Source organism: Oreochromis niloticus, linkage group LG10 (assembly GCF_001858045.2).
Source record: "Oreochromis niloticus isolate F11D_XX linkage group LG10, O_niloticus_UMD_NMBU, whole genome shotgun sequence".
Taxonomy (NCBI): domain Eukaryota; kingdom Metazoa; phylum Chordata; class Actinopteri; order Cichliformes; family Cichlidae; genus Oreochromis; species Oreochromis niloticus.
In genome coordinates, this window is record NC_031975.2 from 12955522 (window position 1) to 12973105 (window position 17584).

Consider the following 17584-nt stretch of genomic DNA (forward strand, 5'->3'; position numbering starts at 1 on the left):
TCATTCCAGCATCATCCACACTCCAAGCTCACTGACCTGAATAGTGAGCACATGAATGCCAGCTGAGCCAGGCCAATCAGCTGCGAGGGAAAACGCTTAACATGCATAGCCTACCTTATTATCAAAGGGAAAAGGGTCTGGGAATGTGTGTCATTGCTATTCTTAGTGTAAAAACGTACCTAATGGACGTGCTGAATAATTCCACTCTGACGGAGTCGATGATTTGCTTTGGAGTTTAATATCACTGCGGAAAAGAACAAGCTGATAATTTTATTACAAAAAAGGTGGAATGAGCAACAAAGATCATTTATTAATGTTGCACAGAGACAGAAAATGCATGAAAAATTTGACTGGTTAATAGCAGATGAAGCTAAAACCCCAGGTTAAGGATGGGAAACTGATCTGAGTCATGGGATGATGTTAAGAGGACTGTTGCGTTACGAAGAGGGAGTAAAGGCTGAATGTTCTTTTGATTTACAAAATGAGAATTGCAGAGGTGACACAAAAAGACCTCTGTTTGATTTTGAAAGCCAGAGGGCGCAGGCCGAGAAGAGAAAAACACGAGGATTTCACCACATCAGGTGTCGATGCAGGCTATCGAGGGCAACACGTCTTCCTGAGAAAGGAACAGTTGCTCCCTAAGGCCCTGACGCAACACATGTTTGCTTCCTGGCATAACACCTGCACACTGAGATTTAAACACTTAAATAAATGTCTGTAGATTTATAATCACGTCTGTCTGAGGAGGTATTGAGTTGCAGGCTCGCACTGTGCCACAAGGTGATAACGACATTATGCTCTCCATCGCTGGAAAACGCTGGTGTGATCCTGTGTACGTGAATGCTGCTTTGTGTCAGCATCCATTCACATGATTATCCAGCAGTCTGGATTTCATACTGTAAGTGATAAAGATAACAGCCGAGAGCACCGCGCGACAACGGTGTGTGTGTGTGTGTTAGTGGAAAATACTTTTATGCTATGTTGTATGATCTGTCTCCGCAGTGTTTATACAGATTGTTTTGTCTGTTTCCGTGCACACAGTCTCGCTATCTCTGAAGACAGCCCCCCCACCGCCCCAATTATTTAGCACAAACTACAGCAGCCATAATGCACCGAGGCCAACCTGGCTTTCTGTGGCGTGTCTGTGTTTGTGTGTCTGTTTCTGCCTCTGGAGAGGCTACGTGCCTCTTTAGAACCTAATTTAGCATGCTTCATTCTTTGTTTCCATGCCAACCCCACTAGGTCAACCAATAAAAGGCTGCGGTGTCGGAAGGCGGGGTTTCAAACATGAGTGCGTTAATGAGCACATGAACAGCACATAAGACCAGTTATTAGATGCTATAGGGTTTAAAATTAAATTACACTAAGTTATTCAGTGGAATATACTATTTTATATCCTATATAATTATTTTTTTAGCAGCAAAAGACATTTATGGCACAGTTCGTGAAGTTTAAGTGACATTCTGGAGGCATTAGCAGTACATCTGTTGTGTTCCAATATTATCTTCTAATATTTGTTCCTTTATGTATTTATTTAAAGGTGCTAAATGCAATACACACGTTTCATTTGTTTGCCTTTTCTAAATCTCCTTTGTATTTGAAAACCATTCACTTTTTTGGTTTCTTATCAGTTTAGTTCACATGCTCATTACTGCGTAAGTTGCATGTATTATACCGACACCACATTAAGAAATAATATACCTTTAACAATGTGACTCATGATCATAATTATTTATTTATCACACACGTTGAGTATAAAAATCTGTTGCATAGAGTTACTGTTTATAAACAAAATATAAAATATGAAGTGTATTCAAAAATATTTATATATGTATATATAAATGCAGTAATTTGGGGGGTTTCAAGGCTTATGTTTCACACAGTGCACAACAGCACAAGGATGAGATGTTTACCTGGCAAACACCTCTCGTCACAGAGAGGCATCAACCAAACAAGCAACAACTTCACCTGCAACACTGTCAGCTCTGCAGCCTGATCTGCACTCTACAGTGAGCCCTGCAGTCTGTACCCCGACAGCTCGTCACCTGGTGTGACAGTGATCTTTGATTATCAAACACAGCCAGAGAATACGTTAAATATTAAACACTGCACAATAAACTAGGCTTTACAGGTAAACAGATTAGATTAAACATGTAGATTATTAAAGCTTTCAATAATTACTCATATATACTAAGTGAGTTTGGCCAGAGCACAGGATTACGTCATTCCAGTCTGAGGGCTTGCTGAGGACCTCTGCTGGTGAAAACGCAGATATGAAAGGTGTGAGGAACGTGGGTGATGCAGCACATACAGCATTACCGCTGCACAGCATGGCTTCATTCACGTCAGGCCTGCAGCCACAACTACAGACAGAGGAATCTAACTGCACTGTGGTCATTTTCTGCCTCTAGGAGTCAAATATTTGCCTAAAATTGCTAATAACTTAAAACAATAAAGTCACAAAGTGCCTACGATAATCCTTCACAAATGTAATTTGCATGTGTGAAGAAAAATGGTTCGTTCGTTTAAATGGAAGTGATGCACACATAAGCATAAGTGAGCTTATGCTGGCAGCAGCATTCAAAGTGACTGACTTTAAAATGCAGTATTGCTAATAATTGAATATTAGTGACGATATCGAAATAATACATCAGAGTCATTCAGGGGAAAAAAATTTCAGTCTGACTAAAGGCGGAGTGCAACCAGACTGCAGCTGGAAAAAAGCAAGAGGTGGCCACAGTTTACAGAAAGCTGTTGGGCAGCCATACATCTGTAGTGAAGCAGCATTAGGGTGTACCGCAGTTTAGAAGGGGAGCTGATTAAACAGGAAGAGGGTATTGGGGAAAGAAAAACTGGAAAATGCAACAGCTACAGTTTTAAGTGCTGAAAGAAGTAAACAGCTTGATTATGAAACTTTCATGCCACTTCTTTTGATCTACTTATACAAGATTACATTACAAAGTCTGTACTTGAGCAGAAGTTATGCTCAAGCTCATTTGTAGACAACTACAAGTGTAAACTGAAGCTTAAATTTTTTTAGGTAACCTAACTAACAATAATTGTAGCTCTGTTACACCATGAAGTGCATGTGTCCTTCAGCACCGGTTACAATAACATCCATCCAGATACGCATGGCTTCAGGGGATGGAGCCACCATGTAGTACACCCGATCGTGGGTCTTCACACTGAAGGTCAGCGAGGGGTTGGGGCTCTTGTGTGTGGAAGTGAATGTCATTTTTGAGAAAAAAGTGAAATAATATAGAGTAAAGGAGAGGGGGAGGAGGACACACATGAGTGAGAGGGAGAAAAAAGGACAAACAGGTGTCAATACTATACAATGCCATGTGGTAAAATGCCACGGATACACAAACACACGCACGTAAACGGACTCACTTTGTGCGCATTCTTTAAATGGTCATAGTACACCTCCTCTATGGCTTGGAAGTAAATGACGCCTTTCATCTTGGTCTCGTGTTTGTCTGCAGCCGGGAGTATAAACAGAACTGCTGTATCAACGTATCCTAGCGTAGCTCAAAGTTGCAGCCATTGCTGCAGCAACTTTGTCGCACCAAAAAAGCTGCACATCAAAGTAGAGACCTAAAAGAAAGATACTCACCTGCATAGTATGTGAGTGTCCTGCGATTGTGGTCAAAGACAAACCAGCGCTTCTTCCACGTCTTGATCTTTCCTCCCATTTTGACGAGGAACCCGCGACAGGTTTTATCAGTGATGGCCAGATGGAAGCAGGCGTCTGGGTTGTGTCCGGCTGCTTCAATGTGGCCGTGAAGATCAAAGTCGTCTTTTCTAACTGGGTGGTATCTTGTCAACAGCCGGGACTGCGATAAAATTAGATGAAAGTAGACATTTTATTCGTCTTTATCTGAAATGTAGTTACACAAAGCTAATGTGAACTAAAGATTGGATTCCAACATCTTCTCGTGAGTTTTTGTGAATACCTGTGATCTCTGCTTCTCTCTGAGCTTCACCTCTCTCTCCACAAGCTTCTGTCTCCTGCTTGTTTCCTCCTGCAGCCGTTTCTCCAGTTCCTCTCTTCTTCTCCTCTCCTCCTCCAGAGCCTGCCTACGTATCTCCATCTCCCGCTCCTGCACATGTAAGTAAATTACATTTATAATCAAATGCACACATCCGACATGCAAGGTTACAATTTAGGTTAGATTTGGCTCAGTACTCGATGCTCGAGGAGTCTCAGCTTCTCAGCCTGGGCCTCGCGGAGCAAACGCTCCATCTCTTCAATCTTTGCCATATTGGAGGTACTGGCACTGATAATAAATGGAAAATACAAGCTGTCAGTAACAAATAGAACTATCAAAGAAAGAAGAAACTTCCTTTGATGTGTTTCCTGTCTCTAACCTTGAGATGTTGTCTGGGGAGCAGGCAGAGAAGCTGGTTTCCAGGCTGTCAGAGCTGTCCACGCTGATGGTATCTGACGTCTGGCTGTTGTCCGGGTAAGAGAAAGAGTCCAGGAAGACGCTGGGCTCAGAGACCAACCTGTTGCAAAAATCACTCTGTCTTTGCCTGTCTTCATTTACATGCGCGTGGCTGTTGCCTGCTGACAGAAGAAAATATTAAAATAACAAACTGGAAATACCATCAGGACACATGAGCTAATATTAACAGACAAAATCACATCCAAAGAGCTGCAATGCATTAACTACATGGCCAAACAGGATTAGCTCTTATAAAAACAGAGTAAACAGAGTAAAAATAGGCAATTGCACAGGTTACCTGGTGGTAACCTAACAAATGTGGTCTGACTCAGACTGCCTGTAATCATTTATAGACAGTTTGGCAAAGGTTCGCAAATAATTGCTGTCTAATTTGTAAATCCAGACAGATTGCCAGCACGTTGCAATCAATCTAAGTCAGTCTGTGCTGATGAGTGCAGCTCGTCTGTGGCGTATATTTGCAGTATTGCACTTGGCTACGCTTGTTGTATTCTGGTTATATTCCTATATAAAAGCAAGCTTGCTGAGCACCTGAGTCATTTGTCTTCCTTCAGCATCCCTACTTGTAGATGAGTTTATGAATTTCTTTTTCACATCTATGAGGTTCTGGCAGAGTATAGGTAGTAAGTGTAACATATTTACAATTTTTGATGTGCCATAATTGCCAACTCGACCCCATTCAAAGGCAAACTGATAGCAGACAGAATGCATCTTATGGTTATTTTATCACTGCCTTGATGCAAAAAAGAAGAAAACAAGAAAAGAAAGACAGCAACTGACTGCAAATGATATCCGACCCGGTCAACAAAGACGTCAAGATTTGAAGTTCATTGCAAAAATGCTGTAATTTTGGTTGTTTCATTAAAGATATTTGCATTTGTTTCTTGATTTGAAACAAGCAAAGCTAAAAATCCCAATTTTCTTTCTTGTATAATGTAGCGTTTCTGTTAAGATGTGTTTTTTTTAACATCAGTTTTAGACTAAATGTATCTTGCTTTGTGCAGTGACACAGATTTTCAAAAGACCACATATTTCCTGACCTGACAGTCATACAGCCCCAGGAGCAGAGCCGGTCTACTCTACAACTACTACTAAGAGGTTTGATACAGACGAGACAGGACAGTGTGACTCACTCTTGGGCAAGCGGCGAGGGTTCACCTCCCGAGGGGAGAAGCAGAAGCCTTGTGGGATGACACTGCCACAGCTTGAGCTTTGGGACAAAGGAAGGTGAGGCTGAGAGGGGAAACAAGAGCACACGCGCTGTTTAGGACTGCATTCTTCAACATTTACAGAAATGCAAACTTCTCTCATTTATACTTCATCAGCTGGATGGATGTTGCAACCCAGACTGAAACTGAGAATTCCTGTTGGGGTGGATCATTCTCAAGGGATAAACAAATAACTAGGGCGAAGCATCTGCAGGCCAGAATCTCCATGAGCACAATCATTTTGAAAGTACCACTGCAAATGTTTTGAAAAGGAGACACGCTAAGGGCTCTTTAAAGTCATATAGCAGACTGAGGGAGCACGCATTAACTTCCAGTTTGAGCCAACCTTTTCCGTCTGCTCAGATTTTCTGAAAAAACCTAAAGACCTTTGGAGGAAGCGTGCGTCCGAGGGATCTGCCATAAGTGGTGAGCAGCTGCTGGCTCCTTTTATGAGGTAGACTGTCATTTGGGTGTGATGAATTTTCCTTGCTGCTTCTTCGTCTTTCCTTCAGAGTGTGCAAGTGCTGCACAGAAATCAGAGGAATCAAAAGGAGAAATAGGATTTTTAATATTAAAAACCTAAAGCTGCACTGTTTGTGCCACTGACTCCTACCTCTTTGATGGCTACAGGATTGTTAGTGAAGGTCTGCCCCTCAGACAGCTCTGCATACTTTCCTTCCAAAGACACCAATTTCTCTCTCTCCTGCAGACATGAGGCACTCTTTAAGTAAATAAAACCGAAGGCTGTGTTTACAATTGTAACATTCAGAGAATTTTCGAACCTTCTGAAGCATGACGAGCAAATTGTTCTTCTCTCTCTGGAAATTCTCCCTTTCCTGCTGAGCCTGTAAAGTAATCTGAGATGACTGTTTCTTGAGCGTCATGAGTCTTTCCTGTGAGAAATAAGGAGCGCAGCATCAGTACGCATCACATATGTCAGCATTCACAAAGTGCGAAGCAAAAGAACGCGGTAAAAATAAAAAGCAATGCAGAGATGTGATATACTGAGAAAGTAAGGCAGAGTGAGCCGGAGAAAATTCTAATAAAGGCAGTTCAGTTTCTGGGATATACTACACCCTCTTTATAAGCAAATATCTTTACTCGGTTCCTGTGCCCTTTCTGGGTTTTGATACTCAATAAAAAAAAAAAGTGTTTAGTTGGCCTTCAGCATTGCATGCTTACCATTGCTGGTTTCCTGCAATTAGTTCATGCTTTGTGCTGCAAATCTCATAACTTTGAAGCTTTATTTTCATGCAAAACCTGCAGTAAGATTAATGACAACAGACCACAGTGTAGTAAATTCAACAAAAATACAGAAAAAAAGCAAATTTACAATCATCACTAAAAAAACGTTTTTGCTTTTTACCTTCCATTGTGTAAAAATGCACTTTTTAAAGTGACAATTCACTATGTGTTTATAATATTTGTAACAGAGTCTCTCTAGAAAAATAATATAAAATATCTTTTTTTAAAGAAGCCGTGCTATTTGATTGTGTCCACATTCCTGTGTAGGCTAGACTTAACAATTGCACACCCTAAAGATCTGAGTTAAGTTTAACATCTTGTTAGGATTAATTCTGCCACAGTGCTGCAAAAGGCCCCCAGTTATTAAAGTTACTGAAGAAAAATACAGGTTAGAGTGTTACGATGCCGGGTGAGTTATACATGCACCACATGAAGCATGCACACTTCTATAACTTCACACGTTGTACCTTGCGGGTGACAGTAAGGCGCTGACAGTCTGCGATCTCTCGCAGCAGCTCTTGGCTCTGATTCTCTTTTTCCTCGTCCTGCTTAATTTCTCTCTCCAGCTTCTGAAACTCCAAGTCCTCCAAACTTTTTGACTGCTCCTCAGTCTCCTGAGGAGCAACCAGGAAACATAAAAATTCAAACCATGTGAAAGAGTAAACGCTTTGGGTAAACTGCCTTAACAGAAATCTATGAATATACAAAGTATAGGGTTTTTTTTTTTAGCTCAGTTTACTGAAATCCTGATTAGTGGAAAAACTAGAAAAATACTTCTCAGATTTCATAACAAACCTAACCCTAGGAAATAATTCACTGCATTTCTTGTCATTTTTACCTGTGACTTCTCAGTGTGGTTCGTTTTCTCAATATTGTGAATTTTTCCCTTGAGCTGCTCCAGAAGCTCCTTATCCCTCTGCAGCTGGGCCATCTCCGACTCCTGTTCTCCTTCCAGCAGAGCACACTCCACCTCCATCTGCAGGAAGTAGCAACGCAAGGCTGACAATGTCCCTTTGGACTCATTTTTCGACTAGTGCACTGAATAGGACATTCACAGGATTTCAGCATGATGCTCGCTTCATCAGTTTTTAATCTGTGGAGCCTGAGTTAACTCATCACAGTGAAATCATCTATTATGTCACACTTCATCCTGCAATTGCTGTTTACTTTATGGATAATTTAATACATAAATAATTTATTATTTCTAATCAGCAATGATTACTCTTCCATTGATACTTTCCAATGAGCTTTTCTTAATAACATCTAGTTTTAAATGTAGAAAAGCCCACTGCAGGGTATTTTCCATCTCTATCTGTGACCCTGACCATCCAGCAGTTATAAAGTCACCAGTTTTTAATTCTCACTGAGTCTCACAAATACCTAACACACTTTTATTTAAGATTCATTCACCTGCTTGTATAGAATTAAAACGTGTCCTTCCAACTAAAACTACCCTGCAGTCGACCTCCATGGATATATCCCGTATTGTCATGCTGCTCCATCAACACTCCAGCAATTAAATAGAGTAAGGAGTATTATATGTGCACATGTGTTCGTCTGAAAGGTTCTTTCATCTCTAGAAAAGCGGATTAGCTAAATATTTTAAAATGAAGAACAAACTATTCGTGTTTGTGCCGCACTGTGCCGTCTACCTCTCGAAGAGACTCCTCCATCTGGTTGTCCAGATCTTTGATCTTCTGCTCCAGCTCTTCTATGTTATTCAAAACCTGGATTCTTTCTTCCTCTATGTGCGTTACTTCCTGTTTCAGCTGCACGCTCTCCAAAGCCTGTAACGACATCAGGAACGCAGATAAATGCTCGGCTCTCCAGGAGGCTGCGCATTGTGTAAGTACAAATATACAAACAAAGGTCCCCACGTTTACAGGACGCAAAATCAAATGGAAAAAGGGCCTTTATGCAATAACACAAAAAACAACAGCTCTCTTTTTGCTGTGTAAATTATGCTAATGCCTCCGTGCAGAATCAGGTTTTATTGAATTAGACGACAGCAGCTGCTGTTTTAACTCATCCAAGCTGGATCAGTGACAGCAGGGATTCTTTTCCGCTGGCCGTAATGGAAATCTCTATCAGTGCACTTCACCACCACTCATGGTAAAGCACTCCCGCATACTGCACCATCGACCACCACCCTGCAAACGCTCATTCACAGTCATATGTAGGTGTATTTGAGACATCCTGTAATATCAGGTATTCTTCCCTTAAGGAGCCATGTTGATTTCTTTCTCTGTACAGACGCTCATGTGTCCAACAGCACTAGGATTTATAGTTTTCCAGATGGGTTGTGAGCGCTCTCTTTTCACTGCACACAAAGCTCTGAGGAATGCAGGAGATGGCAGAGAGGGTATTTGGAGTCTGTAAACCTCTGTCACGACTGACAAATAGCAGAAAATAATGGCATCAACTTGGAAACCTAATTTTATAACCGTGTGTTTACATGACAGCTGGATCTGCTACATTACCTGGGTTAATTATAATTACATTTTTTTGGAACATCTTCCATCCATTTATCCTCAGCAGAAAGTTCAAAACATCTGGAAAAACGCATGTCTCTGCCACGCACATACACTAGCATTCTTCCAATCACACAACTGCACAGAGCTGTGCACACACACACACATGCGCATGCTAATGCTCTGTGGGATAAAGTCATTTCCTGCCCCCCCACCCCAACAATTTGAATGACTGAGTACTGAAACAAAACTAGGACTTCTTCATTAAAACCAGACACAACTCTAGGTTGTTGCTGCTCGAGAGTGGAAAAAAAAACTGGTCTAGAAGAGGTGGTCTGGCTGGGAGCCTAAACTCCAGTATTTGATATATTTGGTTACTTTTATATTTGTACCTTAAACATGTTCATCTGGTTATTAGTTTGCAACACATCTATAAAATAGTAGTGAGAGAAAACATCAAAGCTGTGAGAGGATGGTGTGTAACTGTGATTTCTCTGTTTATGTCTGAACAAGCCACATAAACATAAACTGAAACTATCAGCACACACTTACAGTAGTCATGATAGAATGCCTAAAAGTTGTTATAATTATTCTTCCTTAAAGTTTGGGGGACTGCACACATCATTTTTCAAAGCTCTGACACAATTTTTTAAAGCAGTACTCTGCATGTTGGTCTTGATCCACTCACTTATTTCTATATACGTTGCTAGTAAAATGGGAAATAGGTGGAGAAATGTACGCAAACATACGGCATATAGAAATATAGTACAGATATAAGGCAAAAACAGAGGAACAGTTCTCCAAACTTCTTGAAGGACATTCAAAGCTCAGAGTTCAGTGTTCAAAGTTCAGAAACCCTGGAGAACTATTCAAAACAGCTCAAGACAACTTTAAATATTACAAGCGAGTCTGGCTCTGTGGAAGCAAAACATAAAGAAATGGGTGGCAGCTCAAAACTTTGACCCACCCCTCATTTCTTTATGTACTTTTCAACAGAGTTCAAATACAAATATTTGGTATCTCTAGAAAATTTTAAAACAAGGTTTTAACTGAAGTTTGGAGGAAATGCGGGACGGGAAAACTTGGATTGAAAAAAAACCACTCTGATAAATAAACGGACAAAGATAAACAAGCAATCAGGAGTCAGATTAACTGCATTCCACAGAAGTGGTGTGTTCCATTAATCTTCTCCACAACGCTCCTCAGTCACTGTGAAAGTCATCCAGGAAGTAACCAGGGTAAAGATAAATAACTTCAGGGTCCTTGTCCAAATTTATCACTCATTATTACATCAACAACCTGCAAGAAGTTGTTAGATTATTCTGTTAGTAGAAAGTAATACAATTTTTCTCTTTTTGCCAAGTGACAAATTTTTAAAGCAAGTGATCAAATTTCATAACAGGTAAATATAGTGTGCTCTACAATAAATCCGGAGCAGGGAGAGCTCTCTCACCTTTCATGGTGTGGCTACAGTTACTGAGAAGATGAAAGAACTCACAGCTTTTTAAGTTCAAATGTACCAGCGGCATGAAGGAGTCTTCCAACTGGTTAAAAAGGCCTTTTGCCAACCAACAGTGCTACTTTAGGTTCTGACGCTACAGGCTTAGCAGCAAAGTTAGCAAAGAAGTAGCGTTAGCAAGTAACAGATGAACATGTAGTTCAATATAAATATTCACATATTTAGGAGATGAGATGCCAAAAAAAGATGCACTTTTAAACTTTTAAACTCAAGAGACCAGAACAATACCCTAAATTTAGCTCCCTCTATGTTTGATAGATAACTGTTTGCTAACTTGTTAGCTAAAAGCCTTAACTCCATAGGCTAGTTGTGGAGTAACACCAGGAAGCACGTTTAAAAGTAATGGAGATTCAAAGAAAAAAACCTTACCAAATTTCACAAATTACAGCAGTAAATTTGCAGGAAACATCTCTCTGACATTCAAGTCCTAAATTTATGAGAAAATTTAATTACCTTACTGCCAAGGTGGGAAATTAATTTTCCCAAACTGGGATTGCTGTGGGGGGCTACATCAATAAACTTCTAAAGAGATAAAATTAATACTGAGCAGAACTGAGTCCAGCTTATTGGTGCGGCAGCCACAAGAGCCTCAGTTTCTCATGAGGCCCATGGGAAAATTCAAGTTCCCAGCCCTGCTTCACAACCTCATTAATATTTACCACTGGTAAACAGTGAAATCTGCTTACACTTAGTGTGTAAGTGTAGCAGAAGTAGACAAAAGCTATAGCTACACCTGATTCAATATAGTTTTTCAGAATATTCGTGCAGCATCTCATTAAAGTGTGGATATGATGCTGACTGCAAAGTACAGTTTGGGTGGTCATCCATTGTAGGCAATGTGACGTTAACTTTATATCATTGTGGGGTAACCCCCACAATTTGTATGACATCATACAACCAAAAAACAAACAAAGTCTTTTTTTATTTATGTAAATTTCTCCTCAGAAAATTCCAGTTTTTTTCTCAGACTCTTCCAACCTCCTGACTACTAGAAGGACAAAACTGTACTGAACTCTATCATACATGTTACAAACTACAAGATACTTCAAGAATAATAATGAAAACTGCACAAGATGTAGATTTATTCTTTCTGAATACTTCAGTTGATACCATCATTTTCTAACAAACTGATTATATTATTTCATTTTCCTAAACTTGTGCTTATAAAAGAGAATGGGTTCTTTGGACTTACTTTGGCTCTGTGATGCATAGAAGGCGAGGGTGCACTGCTGTTGAGACTGATAGCAGGTGAGTGGGATCTGGCCTCTCTATAGCCGCTCTGCTGACGCTGGCTGGCCTGCTGCTCCTCAGAGAGTTGGAAGTCTCTGGCTTTGGCTCCAAAGCAGCTCTCTTGAGCTGTGCTGCTCGGAGAGTCGGAGAACACTGAGTCATCGTCCGACACCTGCAGCTTCTCCAGCTCCTTATTGATCTTCTGCAGGTCAGAAACAGCTGATCCCGCTGGCTCTCTCGCTACCTGTCCCAACTCAGTGCACAGGTTTAAGATGGTCTCTAGACGCTGGCATTCCTGCAGATAATTGATTGATATTTGGTTAAAATTATTCAAGGAAAATATTGAACTGATTACATTTTCAGACAGGTGAATGAATAAATTGTTAAAGTGATATAAAAGTGCACAAATTTGGGTAAAAAGAACTCACTAATCTCTGCACTTTCTGCTCCCTGAGTCGCTCATCTCTCTGATGCTGGTGGTAGTCTTTGAGCTCCTCTTTGCCATTCAGAGAGGTGATGCTGCCCACCCGTTGTCCTGGACTCAAACCACTCTTCCCAAAGGACAACCTCCTCTCTCCGATGCCCAGATCTAACCCCGTCCCATCAATCTCTACTCCCATAGAGCTCAGAGAGGCCAGGCTAGCCCTCCTGGGTGTGCTGGGCATGCTGGCTGGTACTGTCACATCTGGAGGCTGCTCCAGAGAGGAGAGACTGCGCCGGTTTCCTGCAGAGACCACTCTGTGGGAACCTACTGAGTGGCGTAACGGCAGTGACAGCGCAGGTGGATCTGCTGCATTGTGAAGCCGCGGCAGAGAACGGCTGTGCATACCCAGGCTGTTGAGGGAGCCCGTGGAGTACTTCCTCTGACGGGAGTCTCCTGCAGCTTTGCCCTGTGAGTAGAGCCTGCGGGTCATTCTGGGGCTGGATGGCATACTGGCTGCTCCGCTTTTGACCCTGGGAGAACGCGGTATGGGCTCCCCATAAGAGGAGACCATAGAGCTTCCATCTGAGAGAAGCAAGCTGTCTTGGGATTGGTGGCGAGCCTGGGAGTGACGGAGCAAGCCATTAGAGCTTAGCTGGCGATCACCTTGGCGAGGTGACGGCGGCACACTGTTGCTGGTCATGTAAGAGAAGTTTCTAGAAGGGGGACGCTCTGAGTTACTGAGGATCGACAGCGGCCTGGTGGGCTGGGTTCCTACAGATGTACTCAAGTACTTGCGGCTGCACTCAGCTGCCCTCAGACTAGCCTCCAGAGCGCTCTTCCTGCGCTGCAGCGTCTCCATGAGTTCCTGTAGCTCGGCTTTCGAGCGGGAGCCCCTCAGCATCGTGCCAGCCACTGAGCCGCCACTGCTGTGCTCAATCTTCACACAGTCTGCAAAAAAGAGAAAATTGAGAGCCCATGAAAGCCAGTCTATTTTTGGCCTACATAAAGCAGTCAAGTTAGTTTAAGTACTTCAATACAATAAACAGCAGCTCAGCTTGAAAGAAGGGCTATCACATATGTGCTGAGTAAGTGGGGGGTAGAGAAACCAGCAAAGAATGTACTCTCATACAGTTCTGAGCCCAATACAAACACTGGCTCAATCAGTGGTTAAGTTTCTTCTAAAAATGGAAGAATGCTGGTGGACCAAGACCAGCCAGAATACATCATAGTCTCGGCAGCAAGAGGACACCCAAAATATCTGTGCCAGGGGGGTGGTTCTTGAGTCATGGGTGACCAGACGTTGAATATGCAAAATATCAGGGAGTTTGTTTGAGATGAAAGAATGTTCACAACTCCTGCAAAATGATGCTTCTCGTGTGAGCTCTCCCTGCATGAATAGCTGCAGTATGACTGCGCTCTTTAGACTCAAATAAAATTCTCAGCATTTTTTTCAGCAGATCAGTGTCTAAATTATAGTCCAGACGTCTGCGCCACAATTCACATTTACTCAGATATCATTTTAAGTGAAACCCAGAAGCTTTGAGGATGGACTGGAAAGACACGGAGCTGCTCCAGGAAAGCTAACCAAATACTCACAGTCCACTTTATTGTGATTCAGCCGACTCTGTTCTTTCCGTAAAGGTGGAAACAGATTCCATTCAAATGGCATGTAATAAATATTAAATGTAATTGTATGATGTCATTTCCTGTTAGTGTCGCTTCTGAATAATGTAATTGTAGCGATCAGTAATATGATACAGTTGTTGTTTTACCTGAGCTGTAGCCCAGTGTGGCGACAGCACTCCTTTGGGGAAGCATGCTCTTCATCACATTGATTTAGCTTTGCCCTGTGCATGAAAGGAGAGGCAATCAATATACATCAATGAAAAAACCAAAAAACTAAAAAAAAGGAATTTACTATAAACAAGATTCTTCCTTGTGTTAGATACTTTACATATTTTTCTATGGCTTCTACTGCTGTTTATTTATCTAAATTGTTTTTTGTGTAAGTTTCCAGTTTGGGAGATGTTGGCTATAGAAATGTCTTGTGGTGCTCCATCATCCATCGGTCACTCCGCAATTTACAAGAATCAGTGCTCCTCCTAGAAAATTGGTCAAACTTTAATGATGATTTATTTGTCCTGGACATGAGGGTTTGGGTAACCAATGACAACAAAACTTACCACTTTCTTTATGGACTTCTTAAATTACTTAACCTGTGACTTTCCACTGAGCATGAACCGGATGAGCTACTAAATCATGGAGACTTCCTATTTTTTTTCTTTCTGCCACCCACATCTATCCATTAAAAGGAAAGCTTGGCTGAATGGCTAATGTGCAACACGACACCTTATCACTCTCAACATGCTTTCTTCTGCTGAGTAATATGGACGGTGGCTGTATTTTGGTAAAAGAGAAAATAGTTCCTGCTTGCAAAATGTGTGTGGATTTTTCTTCCCCTCGGCCTGATAGTGCAACTGATAACTCGAAAATTAAACAACTCACGCAATAACTGAGCTCCACAGGTTGAAATTATTTACATTTTTTAAGGTTGGAGGGACTGTATCTTTAATATTTCACATGAAAAAAATACAAATTCCACAGAATAAGTCACCGCTCTGTTAACCTATCCTTCAAAACGCCAAAAAATAAGGACGTATAAAAACTTTCCTAAAGACTTGAGTATTAAAACAGGTCTAGAGGAAAGTTTTCATGTCTGGCCCTCTGTCACCAATAAAAACCGAATCTGAAAAGCAGTGCCCTGCGTCTTAATCAGTGTTTCAGCCACAGACTCATGACCAGTCATTCACACACAGTTTGAAGTCCAGACTCACTTCATGCTGAACGCACAAAATCAAAAAAAGAAGAAAAAAAAAAGAAAGTAAAAAATTTGATGGATTATAGGTTTTGGCGTGTCTTTGAATAAACATTTAATTGGCTAATTAATGAGTAGATTGGATTATTATATAAACATAATCACGCAGCCCTCAATCTCATGCTTTTCCAGTGGGGTGGAGTGGGGGATAAAGATTCTCCTCTGAGGAAAAGAAAAAGGAAGGCAAAAATAAAAATATGTTAAATAAAAGAAAGAAATCCATCTTCAAATCCCCTCACTCCAGGTCATAACTCACAAAGATCACAGAAAAGTAAGGACGTTATTGGTTCTGGTGATACTATCGAGGGATTTTAAAGAGTCAGACGTTTCCTGTATCCACACGCACAGACACAGAGTGAGACAGAGATGGCTGATCCAAGATTTTCTGCTCCTGCTGTCTGGAGGAAGAGGGAGAGCGAGCCTACAGGAAACAGGGTATCCTTTTACACAGTGACACAATCAATCAGTATGAGTTCATTCTCCAGACCTCCTAAGAAAAAAAAAAAACAGTCTCGTGTCAAGAGCATGAGTTTTTTACTGCATCACTCGAGCTGCAGGCCAGCAGGGAGGTGCAGATCATAAACACACAAGGAGATGTAAACAGTTTGAGGAATGACCACTGATAAGCTGGCTTTCATCTGATGTGTGGCAACAAGGAAAGAAATACTTTCACACTGCTTTTTAAGGCCCTAATGTGCTGAAATTGCCGTGGCCTCAGTCATTTTTATTCCCATGCAAGGGAAAAAGTGAAGGGAAATCCCATGCAGTTAACAATTAGTTTCGTTTTCAATCTAATTAGAGGGTCTACAAAAAGCCAAAATAAAACGTAGAATATGTCTTTCAACATATAGGAAATCTTCAAAGTTTTCTGACCAGCAAACCAAAGCATTAACTTTGAGGTTACGGTAATATAAAAAGAAGATTTGATTGTATTTTGTATTTTTTGCTATGATAAAAAATGATAAAAATGTCCTGATTTCACAGCACACTGTGCCTACAGGGATTGTAGTGAGTAGTCTGGAAACTTGCTGATAACCACTGCTGTTTTTGTCATCTACTTTCTTTGAATAGCTACAGCATTTTCTGGCAATGTTAAGTTAATAAAGATCAACTTTTTTTTTAGCCTACAAGAGTTATTTTTCTTTACACGTGTATTTATTCCAAGCATGTAAAAGCACAGACGCAGACAGATGTAGAACAAACAGAAACCTCAAGTCTGACACAGCCGCCTGACTTTCCAGGAGCATCACTCTTTGTACCGACCAGCCAGTTTGGCATCTGGTGAAGCGAAATTTGAAGGAAAAGAAAAGAAAAGCGACTGACCTTTGCTTTCTGTCCCCGTTACATACTTATAGGATCTTTTAGTGATGAAGCTGAAGTCCACTCAATCCCTCTCTCTCTCTGAAACAGCACACTAAAGTCTTTCCATGACAAAGGACCAGGCTGGAGACCCTCTCCCCTCCCACCCTCAACTCTCCGCTGAGATCCTCCTCCACATGAGAGAGAGGGAGAGGTGGGGGGGAAGTGTGTGTTTACTTTCGAGCATCAGACGCGGTTGCTGCCCCTCTCTGGTTAGATAGAGAATTGCTGATGAGCAAGGAAGGATGACAGAAGTGACTCTAGCTGTTTCTGACCTCTGACCTCACACTGATTATTAATATCATGTTTTCATTATTCCATCATGGACTCTGAGTGAATTACTGCAAGGCTGCATTTGTCACGTGATGGTACTGATTCTCCACTTTCAAAGTAAAACTAATTAAATGTCCTGCCAGCGGTCTCTGGCCTTCTGCTTACAGAAGTTAGACATTAGGTTTTCAGACAGAGGAGGTTTTTCACAGTGTGCGTTTTCCAGAAAAGAAAAGTCATCGGTACTCAGAGTTACAAAGAAAAAAAATGTTGACTCCTAGATTGTTGTTTCAGCAGTATGTGGAGGCGGGAGGAGGCCCCATTGCTGTGCTTGAAATGGGGCCAACCTCACTCCCCCTCCCCAACTAACCGTGTAGGCAAAGGGTGAAAACCCCATTCTGTAACACAGAGCATACCTACTGATTTAATTGCTGTTTGTATAATCTCATTCCTGGTGGAGGGAAACACTTCCATACATTTTATCTTGGTATACAATGAGAAAATGTAGGCTACAGAG

At 41.3% G+C, this 17584-nt stretch overlaps 1 protein-coding gene across 4 annotated transcripts; it reads right to left on the reverse strand.

The window, feature by feature from the left end:
* Positions 1-795: 795 nt before the first annotated feature.
* Positions 796-16915, reverse strand: phldb2a (pleckstrin homology-like domain, family B, member 2a). 4 transcript variants are annotated; one of them, XM_005472137.4, is made up of 17 exons: positions 16762-16915; positions 14336-14410; positions 12568-13511; positions 12102-12434; positions 8572-8706; positions 7758-7895; positions 7387-7533; positions 6457-6567; positions 6288-6377; positions 6061-6198; positions 5600-5699; positions 4372-4567; positions 4190-4280; positions 3957-4103; positions 3617-3836; positions 3394-3479; positions 796-3211 (listed from the first exon to the last, which is right to left on the reverse strand). In XM_005472137.4, exons 2-17 carry the CDS (start codon positions 14388-14390, stop codon positions 3071-3073), a joined length of 3072 nt encoding a protein of 1023 aa, XP_005472194.1. In that variant the 5' UTR covers positions 14391-14410; positions 16762-16915; the 3' UTR covers positions 796-3070. The 4 variants fall into 4 exon arrangements, with proteins under 4 accessions (XP_005472194.1, XP_005472193.1, XP_019219532.1 ...); XM_005472136.4 differs by having other exon boundaries at positions 4372-4570; XM_019363987.2 differs by lacking the exon at positions 6061-6198.
* Between the last annotated feature and the right edge of the window lie 669 nt (positions 16916-17584).

Coding starts and splice junctions, on each gene's coding strand:
- phldb2a (XM_005472136.4), bottom strand. CDS start 14,390: ATGAAGAGCATGCTTCCCCAAAGGAGTGCTGTCGCCACACTGGGCTAC. Junction 8,707..12,101: donor CTATGCATCACAGAGCCAAA/GTAAGTCCAAAG, acceptor ATGTCGTTACAG/GCTTTGGAGAGCGTGCAGCT. Junction 4,281..4,371: donor TCCCCAGACAACATCTCAAG/GTTAGAGACAGG, acceptor ATTTATTATCAG/TGCCAGTACCTCCAATATGG.